The sequence below is a fragment of the Berghia stephanieae genome, chromosome 10 (assembly GCF_034508935.2).
Source record: "Berghia stephanieae isolate SIO BIC M18660-M18661 chromosome 10, UCSD_Bste_1.3, whole genome shotgun sequence".
Lineage (NCBI taxonomy): Eukaryota > Metazoa > Mollusca > Gastropoda > Nudibranchia > Aeolidiidae > Berghia > Berghia stephanieae.
In genome coordinates, this window is record NC_088369.1 from 36456217 (window position 1) to 36470705 (window position 14489).

The 14489-nt window shown below is 38.4% G+C and overlaps 1 protein-coding gene across 1 annotated transcript; it reads right to left on the bottom strand.

The window, feature by feature from the left end:
• Positions 1 to 3478: 3478 nt before the first annotated feature.
• On the bottom strand, positions 3479 to 13850 carry LOC144981068 (uncharacterized). Its single transcript, XM_078929171.1, has 2 exons — positions 13758 to 13850; positions 3479 to 5878 (listed from the first exon to the last, which is right to left on the bottom strand). The coding sequence occupies exon 2, from the start codon at positions 5539 to 5541 to the stop codon at positions 3655 to 3657; it is 1887 nt and encodes a 628-aa protein (XP_078785297.1). The 5' UTR covers positions 5542 to 5878; positions 13758 to 13850; the 3' UTR covers positions 3479 to 3654.
• Between the last annotated feature and the right edge of the window lie 639 nt (positions 13851 to 14489).

Sequence of the window (14489 nt, forward strand, 5' to 3'; positions counted from 1 at the left end):
ATGCACACTGTTAGTATAGTATGCTCTTGAAATCTACATCTATTTCCTATTAATGTGTACCATTCCTGCTGCTATGTGGTCTTGTGGTATGACACTCGCTTTCGGATCGGAAGGTCCTGGGTTCGAGCCTCGCTCGGCGCATAGTTGAGTCCTTGGACTGGGCTCTTTACTCACATTTTCTCACCGTACTCAGGTGTAAAGTGAGTACCTGGCCGTTAACAGCGTTTCTCTGTCCGAAAAAAATGTATTACAAGGGGTCCCTTGACAACAGCAACATTAAACATGTCGAACGGGACATGTTAGGCGATATTACATTTTTTCGGACAAAGACAGCACTATTAAAGGCCAGGTACTGATTTTACACCTGAGTACGGTGAGAGAATGTGAGTAAAGAGCCTTTTCCAAGGACTCAACTATGCACCGAGCGAGGCACGAACCCATGTCCTTTCGATCCGAAAGCGAGTGTCATACTACTAGCCGTTTACAGCGTTGTCTCTGTCCGAAAATAAAGTGTAGCATATCCGAACATGTTAAATGTTGCTGTTGGCCAGGGAACCCTTGTAAAGCGCTTTGAGAATATTTAGTGGATATTGCGCTATATAGAAGCTCAAGTTCAGTGCTTCGAAGCTTCGGTATAAGCCCTATATAAATGTACATTTATTATTATTATCATATTTAACATCACTTAATAGAGATTAATTCATGCTAGCATGATTGATACAGTTCAATAACCATGTTCAATCATTAATCGATCGGTAAGACAAAACCAACAAACAAAACAAATAGTTAAAGCAAAACTTAAAAAAAAAAACAAACAAAAAAACTTGAGCTTTTATATAGCGCAATATCCACTAAACGTGCTCAAAGCGCTTTTCAAGGGGTCCCTGACCAACAGCAACACGTAACATGTAGAACGAGACATGACGCCTGTTAGGCGATATTACAATTTTTCGGAAAGAGACAACGCTGTTAACGGCCAGGTTCTCATTTTACACATGAGTACGGTGAGAGATTGTGAGTAAAGAGCCTTTTCCAAGGCTCGAACCCAGGACCTTCCTATCCGAAAGCGAGTGTCATACCACTAGACCACATAGCCGCAGGAAGGAGTTCCGGTAAAATTGCCCGCTCGGCTCGGGTTGCCGAAACAACCAAGAGCTGGGAACACGCGTTAACTTCGGACGGTTTCGAAATAGATAAAATAAGACAGACACTTCCCAATGCGAGCGTCTGCAGGTTAATCAGTAACAGAAAACCTGCCGCACTACGGCCGCAAACGAATCCAAGAAAAAACCCCGAACAAAATAAAACCAAAACTAAAATAATAATAGTCATTTGAGTGGGTAATTTATAACAAAGGGCTAGGCTTTATAAACGACTTAAATTCGAAACTATAGTACAATGTCACATATTCCACGTAATACGCTTCAACAGTCTTAGCGTCACTTCCGTCGTAATGACGCATGGTAACTTGGTAACTGGCTCTAAACTATCGGAACAATGGCGGACGCCCTTATGAAATATTTCTCCGACGAGCATAAAAGCGTATCCAGAGGAAAAAAACGCATTATAAATCGGATCATGTTTTGACTTTTACACATCCTGATCACAAGGCATATGAAAAGTTCTAGCCAGCATGAAGAATAAAAAGTACCGATTTTCTTTGTTTAGAACCACGATGGTCGCCGTTTCTGGGCGAAGTGTCGTTAGACTATTGAATCCAATTCATGCTAAACTGTTTTTTTCTCAGCAAATTTATTTGTCATGATGATCTGAACTTTTCGTATAACGATCAAATCGGCGTTTAAGAATATCATCGCATGACCCTATAATCCTCTCCTTACCAACTATAGGAAAATCGTCACATTCGTTACGATACAATCAACATTTTTCTTATTCAAATTTCTCTTGTACATCATAAAATGTATAGAAAATGAACAGTGTGTTGTAGAGCATGTTTTGCTAAAGAAATTATTGATCTTAAGAACTTACTGCTATTGCGTTTGAATGATTAAATAATAAGTTTTTGTGTTGGTTGGGTGTGAAGTTTTGGGGAAAATCCTGAAAATGGCTGGTAAGGAGAGGGTTAAAGTGATTCTCAACTTCTTTCAGTTCTTTATTTAAAAAAGTAGTTTCTGAGACCGGTGACTGAAAACTCTGCAGCTGCCATTTCAAAAAAAAAAAAAGGATTTAGACCGGATCTAGGAAAATATGACGTAACGACTATTCGTGCTCTCAGTTTCCAGACGCGACAAGCTCCACATGGCATCGTTACATATGAACGTGTAATCTAAATCATCAATGGACCAATTCCAAGTGTACGCGAACAAAGGAATGCAGAGATAAAGACGTCGTCGAACTAAGAAATTAAGGAGCAGGCACCGGTGTAAGATGAAGAACTTAACAAGTGTGTTTGAAAGGTGCCAGACAAAGCAAGAAAGAAAAATACGAGATAAATAAAAACAATCCCAAAAAAATCAGTCGTCCTCAACGTGGGATCGAACCTCAGACCTTCTGATTACCGGTCAGACGTGCTACCATTACGCAACAGAGTCTCACGGTAGTTGGGACAATTTTAATAACTATATTCTGCACAAGGGTACGCGTTTTACGCTGTGAACCCTCGCTTGCTTCAAACAACACATACATTGAACACACGATAGCATCAAACAACACATACATTGAACACACGATAGCATCAAACAACACATACATTGAACACGAGAGGACGAGGACGAAGACATTTGAGTTGCTCCATTTTATTTTATTTTTTGAAAATGTCAAATAAAGGAGCAGGCACCGGTGTAAGACAAGGAACTCAACAAGGGAGTATGACAGGTGTCAGACAAAGCAAGAAAGAAAAATACAAGAAAAACCCCCTAAAAATCAGTCGAGCTACAGAGTTCTTTTTTGTCTTTACCCCAACGAGAGGGAGGGAGATGTGAGCACAAAAAAAAAAAGAAAAAAAAAAGAAAAAAAAAGAAGAAAACAATAAAAAAAGAAGAAAAAAAGAAAAAAAAGCATTGTTGCTTGAAACAGCCGATTTCAAAAACTGAGTGGAGTGATTTGACGTTAAACTCCAAAAGCAATAGTAATTGTGCCAGGAACTCTCCCAACATCGCCCAAGCAATAGGGCCCAGTTTTAACACCAAGGGCACGGTCTCAGTATCAATCTACATCCCAATTTATCAAGTCAGTTTGAAGCTATGACCTAGGACTAGCTGAGACGCCTGTGGTACAAATAAAGGCAGCTCCAAACCCGTCTTTGTGTTTAGCTTCCCTGACTCTGAAAAGGGTTGCAATTATGAGATGCTGATTCCTCTTAGAAGAAGAGATACGTATCTCTGAGATGGGACTGAAGCTCTTTGGATTCCATATCGGCAAGAGAAGACACTGGGTGCCTGCCAAGAGTCTATGGCCTGGAGGCGAATCCCACCTGCACTGGATGGAGGACTCCAGGACACAGACATATCACATGGTGGAACATTGAATTCTGATTTATTTGGACCAGGTTGCAAGACCGTGGATTAGCTTTTACGATATAAGTGGGCCATCACAATATATAAAGAAATATATTTTTTAATCTAATGACCTCTTAATTTTTGTGTACATTTTTATCTTCAAAATGAATTGACTTTAACAAGGAAGATTTTTCGTTTATTCGTACATTGTTTCTTCCCTTTTAATTCTTAGTTTGTCTATTACTTCCATATCCCAATCAGAAACCGATAGACTTCTTATATCTTGTCGGAAATCCTTCGGGGAATAGCCACAGGGATAGCAATCACATTTAGGATTATATCTACTCGAACGAGAAACGCAGGGAATATCTGAGCCACAACAAGGGGCGTCTCCTCTCCTACTCCTTTTCCCAAAGCTGCTTCTGCTTCCAATGTATTGATTACTGATGCTCTTAGAGATGGACTGGGCCTGGTAAGGAACGGAAGAGTAAGCTTTTGGCGATTTATAATCAGAACCTTGACTGTTGTGTTTACTACTCTTACTACTGCGAATGACCCGTGAGAAAAATGTGCTTCGCCTGACTTCGGGACTAATTGATCCTGCCCTACTACTCCCTCGGGAGACACTCCTAAAGTATCTTGGACTCAACGATGCCCGAGCACTACTTTTTCGCGAGCCACTGGACAGTCTGGGGCTTAAAGATGCCCTCATACCGATTTTTCGTGGTATGCGTTTAGATAGTCTGGGGCTAAATGAAGACCTAGTAATACTACCTCGTGATATACGCCTGGATCGCCTGGAGTTAGATGATAATCGTGTGCCACTCCCTCGTGAGATACGCCTAGAGCGTCTTTGGCTTAACGACGATCGCCGTGACGTTTGTGGGATAAATGATTTCCTTGTACCACTTACTTGAGATATAAGCCTGGATAGGCGGGCGTGAAGTGATCTCCTTCTCAAGCTACTCTGTGATAGTCGCCTTGGCGATCTTGGGCTGATAAAAGATGCCCCCACACCACTACCTCGTGATATACGCCCAGATAGCACTGGGCTATACGATGTCCTTGTCCCATTTCCCCGTGATAAACGCCCTATCGACCGCGGGGTTAATGTCATCCTCGTACCGCTACCTCGTGACCTAAGCCTGGACTTTCTTGGGTTGAATGATGCCCTGGTACTACGCTTTCCCAAATCACTCCTACTTATTCTGGCTGTTTTGGCAAGCGAATGTCTGTCAGCAAGACTGCTGAATTTAGAACCACGACTGCCGCCATACCCGTTATTTTCCAAGCTTTGGCTGATGCGAATGAGTTGGGCGAGAGAAGATCCTGTTGGGCTTGGAACTTGGCTGCTTCCAAAATTGGGACTTCCACCTATGCTTCCATTGCGCCTGTATTGGTCATCACGCTTACTATAGAGCATAAGACTGGCAAGGGGCGATGTATCCGAGTAGCGTCTTGGATTAGACGTCAAACTAGGCATTTCTATTGGGCTTTTGATTCTGCTTTGATGAAGAGAAGACGCTTTTATTCTAAAACTAGGTGATTTAGAGGGAAGTGACAATCTCGATATTTGACCGATGACACTGTCTACACCATTCTTGGGATATTTGATTGACTGTCTGTCTGGGATGTTTCGACTGTTCCGTGTCTGTTTTTGAGATTTTCTAGTTGCAAAACTTTGTATTTCACGTCCGAATACGAGTGGGTCCGGAACAATTGTTACATGTCCTCTTTGTGTTTGCCTAGATCTTTTTATATTACCCGAGACTCGCGTTTTATTTCCCGCCCCAACGTATAAACTGTCACCCTTTTGACCGATACTCGTTGAATTAGTTTCGAATCCTCCGCTTTGCCTACCGGATGGTATTGTCTTTGCATTAAAACGACTTGAAGCGCGGTGGTCTATATTTCGAAGAGATTGCCGAGGATTTTCAGAATACCGACTAGGCTTAGCCAGCCCTGGAATCTTGCCATTTAATGTATTAGTATAATTGATTATAGAGTTGTCTCCATTCTCGGAATAATAAGACAGAAACCTCTGAAATTCGTCATCTTGTCCATTTGATGCTGTCGACTTCATCGCCAAGTCCGTATGATATCCTTTCCCTTCACCGGTCTTCCATTATAGATTATTTATTAGTGATGAAATGAAATGAGAGCAAAATGACGGGAATTGATGTTTTCGTTCGGTGCATGTTAGTGACCGGGATCTAGAGATGTATAGAGATGGCCTATGGTCAGGACAGGTGGTTAGCCTGTCATCTTTTTACTTTTTAGACAAGAGTTTCACCAGATCTCTTTCCGTCAGATGGAATCAGAAGCACTACGGATCATGTTTCTCCTCGATTAAGTCTTGGTGTTTTTCTTTGCAGACTTCTCACGCCTCAAAAGAGGCAGCTAATGCTTGCACTCTCAATCTTTGGAATGGAGAAGAAAAAAGAAAAAGAAATCTTTGTGCGATTATTGACACGAGAGACAAAAAAAAAAAAAAACAACAAAAAAAAACAAAAAACAAAAAAAAAAAACAACAAAAAACAAACAAACAAACAGGCAAACTGAATACATCTAAACCGAAAAAAAAGAAAATGAAAACAAAAATATTTTAAAAATCCAAATTAAAAAATATATTTTTTAAAAAACAAACGAAAAAAAAAGAAAAAAAAAAACAAAAAAAAAAAACAAAAAACAAGGCAACAAAGCAACAAACACACAAAAACAAAAAAACGAAAACAAAGATACGTTAAAACAGAACACAAACAAATAAACAATCAACCAAAATCGTTGAGATTATGCTGAGAGCAGAAGAATTAGGAAAGCATTTATTTATAATATTGACTTTTATATGATATAGATAGTCTGTTTCCAGGGTGTCACCCTAAGTTAAACACGCATCACAATCCTTCATGCAACTTTTAGATTCATTTTTTGGTTTATAGCCCTTTTTTAAAATACCCGTCACTGACGAAGTGTACATATTTACAGGTCTGATAAACGAGCGCAATAATAGGCCTGATTTACCATATTTGTAATGGACAATATTTTATGTGATATGAGAAGGTCTCCATTACACCAATGAGCCCGTAACAATTTGGGTTATCAGATCTGATTCTAGTTAGACATCGATCACTAACCATCGACCATTTACTTATACATCCTTAGAAGGGAAATAAATATAACCACATACTTTACAGACAGAAGATTCTTTACCCACGTATGTCCTCCTATCGGGAATGGTCTAAAAAGAAAAAAATAGGATCTTTCATAACTTTTCAGTATATTCAAAGATCAACTAATTATCAGCAGAAAACATCCGACGACCTCGACCTCGGGCCAAAAATAAGTCGATGTTCATTTTTGAACATTTTTATCTCCCACTAAATGCAATATCAAAGCTTAGGTCGTAAATGGTGTATTAATCCGCTACTTGTAAGTGTTTTAAAAAATAATTCCCCAACAAGTAGACCATTTTGTTCTCACCATTTTCTGTACAATTCTTTACAGTCAAAGTCTTTGTAGTTGAAGTCTGAGAACGAGGGTTCAAATGTGGAACATTGATAAAACATTGAACATTGATCTTAAACCAAGGACATGACACTCGTAAGACCAATCTTAAACTACTCGACCATCGTTTAGGACCCACACCTACAATCTGATATAAAAGCAATTGGATTCAGTAGTCTGATGTCACGCCGCCCGGCAACGGCGGCCATCTTGGTTCTAAACAAAGAAAACCATTACTTTTTATTCTTCATGCTGGCTAGAACTTTTCATATGCCTTGTGATCAGAATGTGTAAAAGTCAAAACATGATCAAATTTATGTTTTTTTCCCCTCTGGATACGCTTTTATGCTCGCCGGAGAAATAGTTCATGCGGGCGTCCGCCATTGTTCCGATAGTTTAGAGCCAGTGTTACTAAGTTACCATGCGTCATTTGGAAGGAAGTGACGTTACGACTGTTGAAGAGTATTGAAGCTGCCCAGTGCCGTTCTGCAAGATTTGTCTTCAATGACAGTCCCTACTATAGTAGAGTACCAGAAATTAACACACAGCTCGGATGGTATCCATTAGCAAACAGACGGAAAGAACAACGATAACACTTATCTATAGGGAATGAGATTAGCGGAAGAGTAGCGTCGCTTGATTGGGCGTCACCCATAGTCTGTGACGTCACCGGCGGAAAAAGTTATTAGAGAGAGAACGTCATGTTGGTTGTGCGCATTCGTCTCTCGTCCTCGCTCCTCGCCCCATGTTTAAAAATTACCAACAAAATGAATGGCCATATCAATAGAACAACTAGATATAAAACAAAACTCACGCATTCAAAGAAAAAGAACCCACTCAAAAACACTAAAACACCAATCTGCAAATTCAAAGATTTCAAGTATTCATTTAGAGCCCGCACCATCAAAGACTGGAACGCTTTTCCCGAATCACGTGTGAACACAAAACAGTTTTAGACAGTTTTAGTTCCTTCAAGCGAAGACTATCCAACTACTTCAGCCGAAACAGCAACAATGGCTGCCAAATTCAACAACTCTCTCCGCCCTTGAATACTGTTCGGAATATCGCCCATGTTATGAAACCTTGGTTTATTCCGGTTTCCATAGCGTGAAATGTACAATAAGAAATTACTGGCTACTCTTTGGATAGGACGCTAGTCTATCGCAAAGTACTTTCCACCAGATCTAACAGGCCCAGCTACCCAATCACTGCTGGGTGGACAGAGGGAGAGAGGGAGGGGGGGGGGGGTTTAGATAAAAAAAAATCGCGATTGCGCCCGATCTCGGTCCTTTTGCTTATGAAGCCAGTGCTCTACTAACTGTACTATCGCACCCCCTCTACTCCCAAAAAAGACAAAATAAATGATGTAACCCTCACACTCCCCCCCCCCTACCTCCGAAAATAAACCAAATCAAAACAAATGCAAGCTTATCCTGAGTTATTATTAAATTAAATTACAAATTCATTAATGCTATTCCAATATGATAGATTTTATGCTTAAATTATCAATTTATTGTTGTGTTTTATTTGCATTGTAAAGCGCCTATGAGCACATTGTGGATCTAGGCGCTTTATAAATTCATTCATTCATTCATTCATTCATTCATATTATAATTAAGAAATGATGGTTTTTAAAAAGTCACTTGAAAACAAATTAGATCGCAGTGTGAAACTGTCCTATATTTGAATGGTCAAGGTTAAGGCCGGGGGAAAATTCGACCTCGGGGATTCCGCTCCCCCCCCCCCCCCCCCCCCCCCCCCCCCCAAACAACACCAAAACTTTAAAAATATCGATTTCCAAAAAGGAAAAAAAAGAAAGAACAAAAACTTACAAAAAACTCATAATATCTGCCAGCCGGATATGACGTACCAAATCACCAACTATTTGTAACCGTAGACGTTTATAGATAGTTCGAAATTGACGTCACTCAGTTCTTTGTTATTGTTTTTTGCCATCCGCGTTTATGAGTAACTCTGACTAAACTGTATTAACCTGACTCTAAACGATCATGGTTACACAGAGTTCTGTGTGTTGGTCCGTTATACTTCCGGATGGCAATGTTGTGAGTTTCTTAGCCAAGCGCATTATATCTATAGTCTGATTAATACAATTTAGTGAGAACTTCTCATTAAACTGGCTGGCTTAAAATAAAAACAAAGAGCTGAGTGACGTCAATTTCGTTCCATCTATACTAAGTTATCATAAATTTAGAAAAAAGTGTGGAGCGGACACTGATATCAATAATGATGAGAAAAATAGGGTATGGAGAAGTGCGAGATGAAAACAGAATAAAAAGTCATGGGGACAGTGCAAAGCTCAAAATCCAATTCACACGACACCCTCTGTCTGGCTGAGAGAGAGAGAGAGAGAGAGAGAAACAGTTAGTGGTGGCACAACCGACTGAGCTATCCAACCACGCATAAAATATTGCTTTTAAACTTAGTACCAATCATGCGCCTCTCAACTCTCAACAACTTTTAAGGGACCACAACGAGGCTGGTTGACAAACCCCACGAGCTCTCTACGCTGAACGAGCAAATTAAGCTATTTGCCCTCCTCTGTATGAAACAAGACATGGTAAGTAACATTAAAACAAATAGGACACACTCGAGTAGCTCCGGTAGTGGGTTGAATGAAATTCAGAAAAAAGTGTGAAGCGGGCACTGGTATCAATAATAATGAGAGAAATAGATAGGGTATGGAGAATAAGTGCATTCCAGATGTAAACAGAAAATAAAATGTCACGGAGGTCAGCGTCAACCCCAGGATCCTCAAGGTCAAGGCAGGGGGAAATTCGATAGGGACTGCCGTACAGATAAATCATTTAAAACCCACGCGTTGACTCTTTCCTTACCGACCATTTTCAGCATTTTCCCAAAATGGCAGGCTTACCTAGCAGAAAAATTTATTTTAAAAAATCAAACAAGCTCTCAACAAAACAACTTATGTTATTATTAATTAAACTCAAATCATTCTTCAAAGTTTGTGATGTACAAAATTAATCTGTATAAGATAAATGTATATTGTGTCGTAACAAATGTGACGATTTTGCTGTAGGTGGTACGGAGAGGGGTGGTCAGAATAAAATCTCGACCTCACCCGGGTCGTTTACAGCGTGTGCTCTACGATTCGAGCTATCGGGACCCCCAATCTATATATGCTGTGCGCTTGGCTAAGAAACTCACAACATTGCCATCCGGAAATATAACGGACCAGCACACAAAATTGTGTGTAATTTTTAACTTATATAGTCTGGTTAATACCGTTTAGTGAGAATTACTCATAAACATGGATGGCAAAAAATAAAAAACAATAACAAAGACCTGGGTGACGTTAACTTCGTTCTTCAGTTGAAAAAAAAATCCTTTATCGAGGAGAAGAAGTTATGTCACTTACACCTTATAAAGGCTCAACTTTCTTTATTCTTTGCAAAATCCCAGGTTTAAGGGTTTTTGAGTTGTTTTTTTTTTTTTTTTTTTTTGCCAAGATTAGGGTATTTTTAATCTATCGATATTTGAAGGACACGTTTTCTGGCCAAATTTTTAAATACGTGATTTATTCAGAGAACGACAGAAATAGTTTTTCAATATATACAAATTGTGACCCATCGTCCCTAAACGGTATTATGTCGGAATGAACCAGATGCTTAAAAGCCGAATTAAAGGTTAAACTGGTCAATAATATAAATTGTTGGTATTAGCACCCTAAAATATGGTATCCATTCTCCTCAATAATACATACAAACTCAACACAAGTCTGATATTTATGGCTATAAATTCATTTTTGAACATCTTAACCATCCCGACTTAATACCGTGTTGAGGCGAAGGGTCAGAATTTACAGGAAGTTGAGACTTGAGATATTGTTTGGTATATAAAAGAAATATCCCAAAACGACTAAAGGACCAATTTTCTTAGTCCACTGTTTCGATAGTTTAGAACCAGTTACTAAGTTACTATGCGTCATCACGAGGGAAGTGACGTCACGTAACGACTGTTGAAACCTATTGTTATATTCGTAGCTAACCAACCAGTGCCGTTATAAAACCGTTTTGAGACAGTGAGTCACACAATACACGAGGTCTCTCACCTTGAATTAGTTCTATTTATCAAAAGTGGTTAAGGCATTGCATTGTGACCGGAAGACCCCGGGTTCGAGCCCCGCTGTGGGCACTTTCGTTTTTTTTTTTCTTCCTTACGCAAGATAATTAACCCCTAAATTGCTCAATTGGACAACATGAGTGATCCCTGTTTGACATCTTGTTTGATGAATTATCTATAGATAGTATGCGCTTGGCTAAGAAGCTCATAACATTGCCATCCGGAAGTATAACGGACCAACACACAAAACTGTGTGTATCCATGAACGTTTATAGTCAGGTTAATACAGTTCAGTGAGCATTACTCATAAACGCGGATGGCAAAAAACAATAACAAAGACCTGAGTGACGTCATCTTCGAACTATCTATATAGATTGTTCGAAGATGACGTCACTCAGGTCTTTGTTATTGTTTTTTTGCCATCCGCGTTTATGAGTAATTCTCACTGAACTGTATTAACCAGACTATCTATAAACGTTCATGGACACACACAGTTTTGTGTGTTGGTCCGTTATAGATAGAATGCGCTTGGCCAAGGAGTTCACAACATTGCCATCCGGAAGTATAACGGACCAACACACAAACTCTGTGTAACCATGAACTTTTATAGTCTGGTTAATACAGTTTAGTGAGAACAACTCACAAACGCGGATGGCAAAAACAATAACAAAGGCCTGAGTGACGTCATCTTCGAACTATCTATACTTCCGGATGGCAATGCTATGAGCTTCTGAGCCAAGAGCATACTATCTATTCCTTCTGTGGAATGCCTAGACGACGATACCGTATGATGTCGTGGCGGAAGGGCATAATTATTTAATTTATCCAAAGAAATAAACAAACTGACCTTCATCAAACAACTAAAACGACGAGTTTCATTTTTATTTTCATGGTTTTAACCATTTCCGGTCGAGCGAATGTTGCGCGACCATCTTGATTGACATATCTTTTTAGAAAATTGAGCTTTATATAGCGCAATATCCACTAAATGTGCTCAAAGCGCTTTACAAGGGGTCCCTGTTCAACAGCAACATTTAACATGTAGGACGGGACATGACGCTTGTTAGGCGATATTACAATTTTTCGGACAAAGACAACGCTGTTAACGGCCAGGTACTCATTTTACACCTGAGTACGGTGAGAGAATGTGAGTAAAGAGCCTTATCCAAGGACTCAACTATGCGTCGAGCGCGAGGCTCGAACCCAGGACCTTCCGATCCGAAAGCGAGTGACTGAGATTTCTGGGCGTTCCAACCCAAGCAATATAAAGACACTAACAGTAGACGCAAATTAAAATTATTTTTTTTTTTTTTTAATTTCTATTTTTTTTATGTTTTTTTTTTTTTTACGATAAATTCAATTTCTCACATACTAAAAATCCAAACATAGACAGCACCATTTTGATGCAAAGGATCACAAATACAGATGTAAGGGCGGTGAGAAATTGATGGCATTTGTCAAGAATTTAGCATTGCATAAAGCTGAAAAATCTCTCCCTTTAAAAAAAAAAGACCTTATTATTCGTAAACAAAAGTCATTCAATTTCAAAACAATAACTATAGGACCTTGGGAGACCTTCCGAAAGCTCCTAGCGCTAGCATTTCTTTCAAATTGTATTTTCACCTTGGATCTTTTTCCAGGCATTTATTTATTCAATTTGTCATCATATAGAAGAAGCATTTAAAAAACTATAGAACAAACCTTGATAGATTTGTAAAAGTTTAAAATTTCCTTATTTGATCATTGTTTTGATTATCGGCCGCCATTTTGATTTGTGAAGTATTGAAAGTTAGTGCAAAGCAGTCCTAGGTTTTTTTTTTCTCTATAAGGGTTAGTTCCAGGTCGGAGGATTTTTTTCTATAAGGGTTAGCTCGAGGTCGGAGGGTTTTTTTTTTCTATTAGGGTTAGTTATAAGTCTTAGTAAAGGTGATAGGATGTTTGTTTTTCCTATTAGTGTTAGTTAATGTTTAGGAAATATTTAGGTCAATTTTAGAAAATTTTAAACTTTTACCAATCAATCAAGGTTTATTCTACCGCTTTTAAAATGCTACTAAAAATTGAAAATATTGAATAAATAAACGTCTGGCAAAAGATCCACGGTAAAAATAACAATATAAAGTGAAGATACCTCGAGGAACGTGCGGAATGTCTCCCCATATCTTCTTATAGATGAAGACAAAAAAAAAAAAAAAAAAAAAAAAAGAAAAAGAAAAAGAAAAAATCCTGTAATTTTTCTCGAATTGAATTTTTTACAGAGTTGCCTTCAGGGTTGATTTACTCTTGTTGGGTCATTTCTCACAGATAATGTTATCTTTTTTGTTTTGTTCCGAGGTAATAATAATAATAATAATAATAATAATAATAATAATAATAATAATAATAATAATAATAATAAATAATAATAATAATAATAATAATAATAATAATAATAATAATAATAATAATAATAATAATGATAATAATAATAATAAATGTACATTTATATAGCGCTTATGCCGAAGCTTCGAAGCGCTTCACATTGGCCATCAGTAAAAAACATTACACACTGCAGATTCGGACATACGAACAAAGCTCACACGCATCCAATTACACACACACACACACACTCACAGTCACACACACACACACATCCATACACACACTGTACACTAAAGTGTAGACTAAAATCAAGCTCATAAGAAAAATATTACTCACATTTTCAAACCAGCAAAGTTCTCAAATGAATTGAAATTGTGGACAATCAGAAATAGACAATCCTACATGTTAGTTTATAAGATAGAAAAAAAATTATGAACGCACTTTTTTGGGGTGTATTTTGGTGCTATATCCGCTTTAATGCACATCTGATTTCTTTTTGATGTAATGTAAATGTTGCTGCTCGAAGCACAAAGAAATAAATAACAATGTAAAATTTAATGTAAGCTCCCATTTAATAATCGAAAACATATAATGTCAACGTTTCGGGTTTTCCCTTTATCAACAAAACAAGATGAATGAAACGCTACAGACGAATGAGACAATATGTGGTAAAGGCGTTGTTCAGATTCACCTCATTGAAAACGTTTGAAACCAAATCACCACTTGTTTCAATTTAGACACCCAATTGTTCCAATTCAGACACCTAGTTGTACCAATTCAGACACCCAGTTGTTCCTATTCAGACACCAAGTTGTTCCAATTCTTTGTCCTATTCAGACACCCAGTTGTTCCCATTCATACACCAAGTTGTTGAACTTCAAACATAACTTTTTTTCGATTTGCTGTGTTCTGTTGTTCATTTGTTTTCAATTTAAATTCTTAAAGTTCTTAAATTGGTTTTGTTGTTGGGTGAAGAAAAGTTTCGAGTCCGAAGCGTTTCTTGTCAATTGATTTCTTCCTTTTTTTCTGAAAACTATTTTATTCATATAACATATCTCACAAGCCTCA

What these genes read in the sequence shown, in the direction of transcription:
- LOC144981068 (XM_078929171.1), bottom strand. Translation starts at nt 5,541, where the DNA reads ATGAAGTCGACAGCATCAAATGGACAAGATGACGAATTTCAGAGGTTT.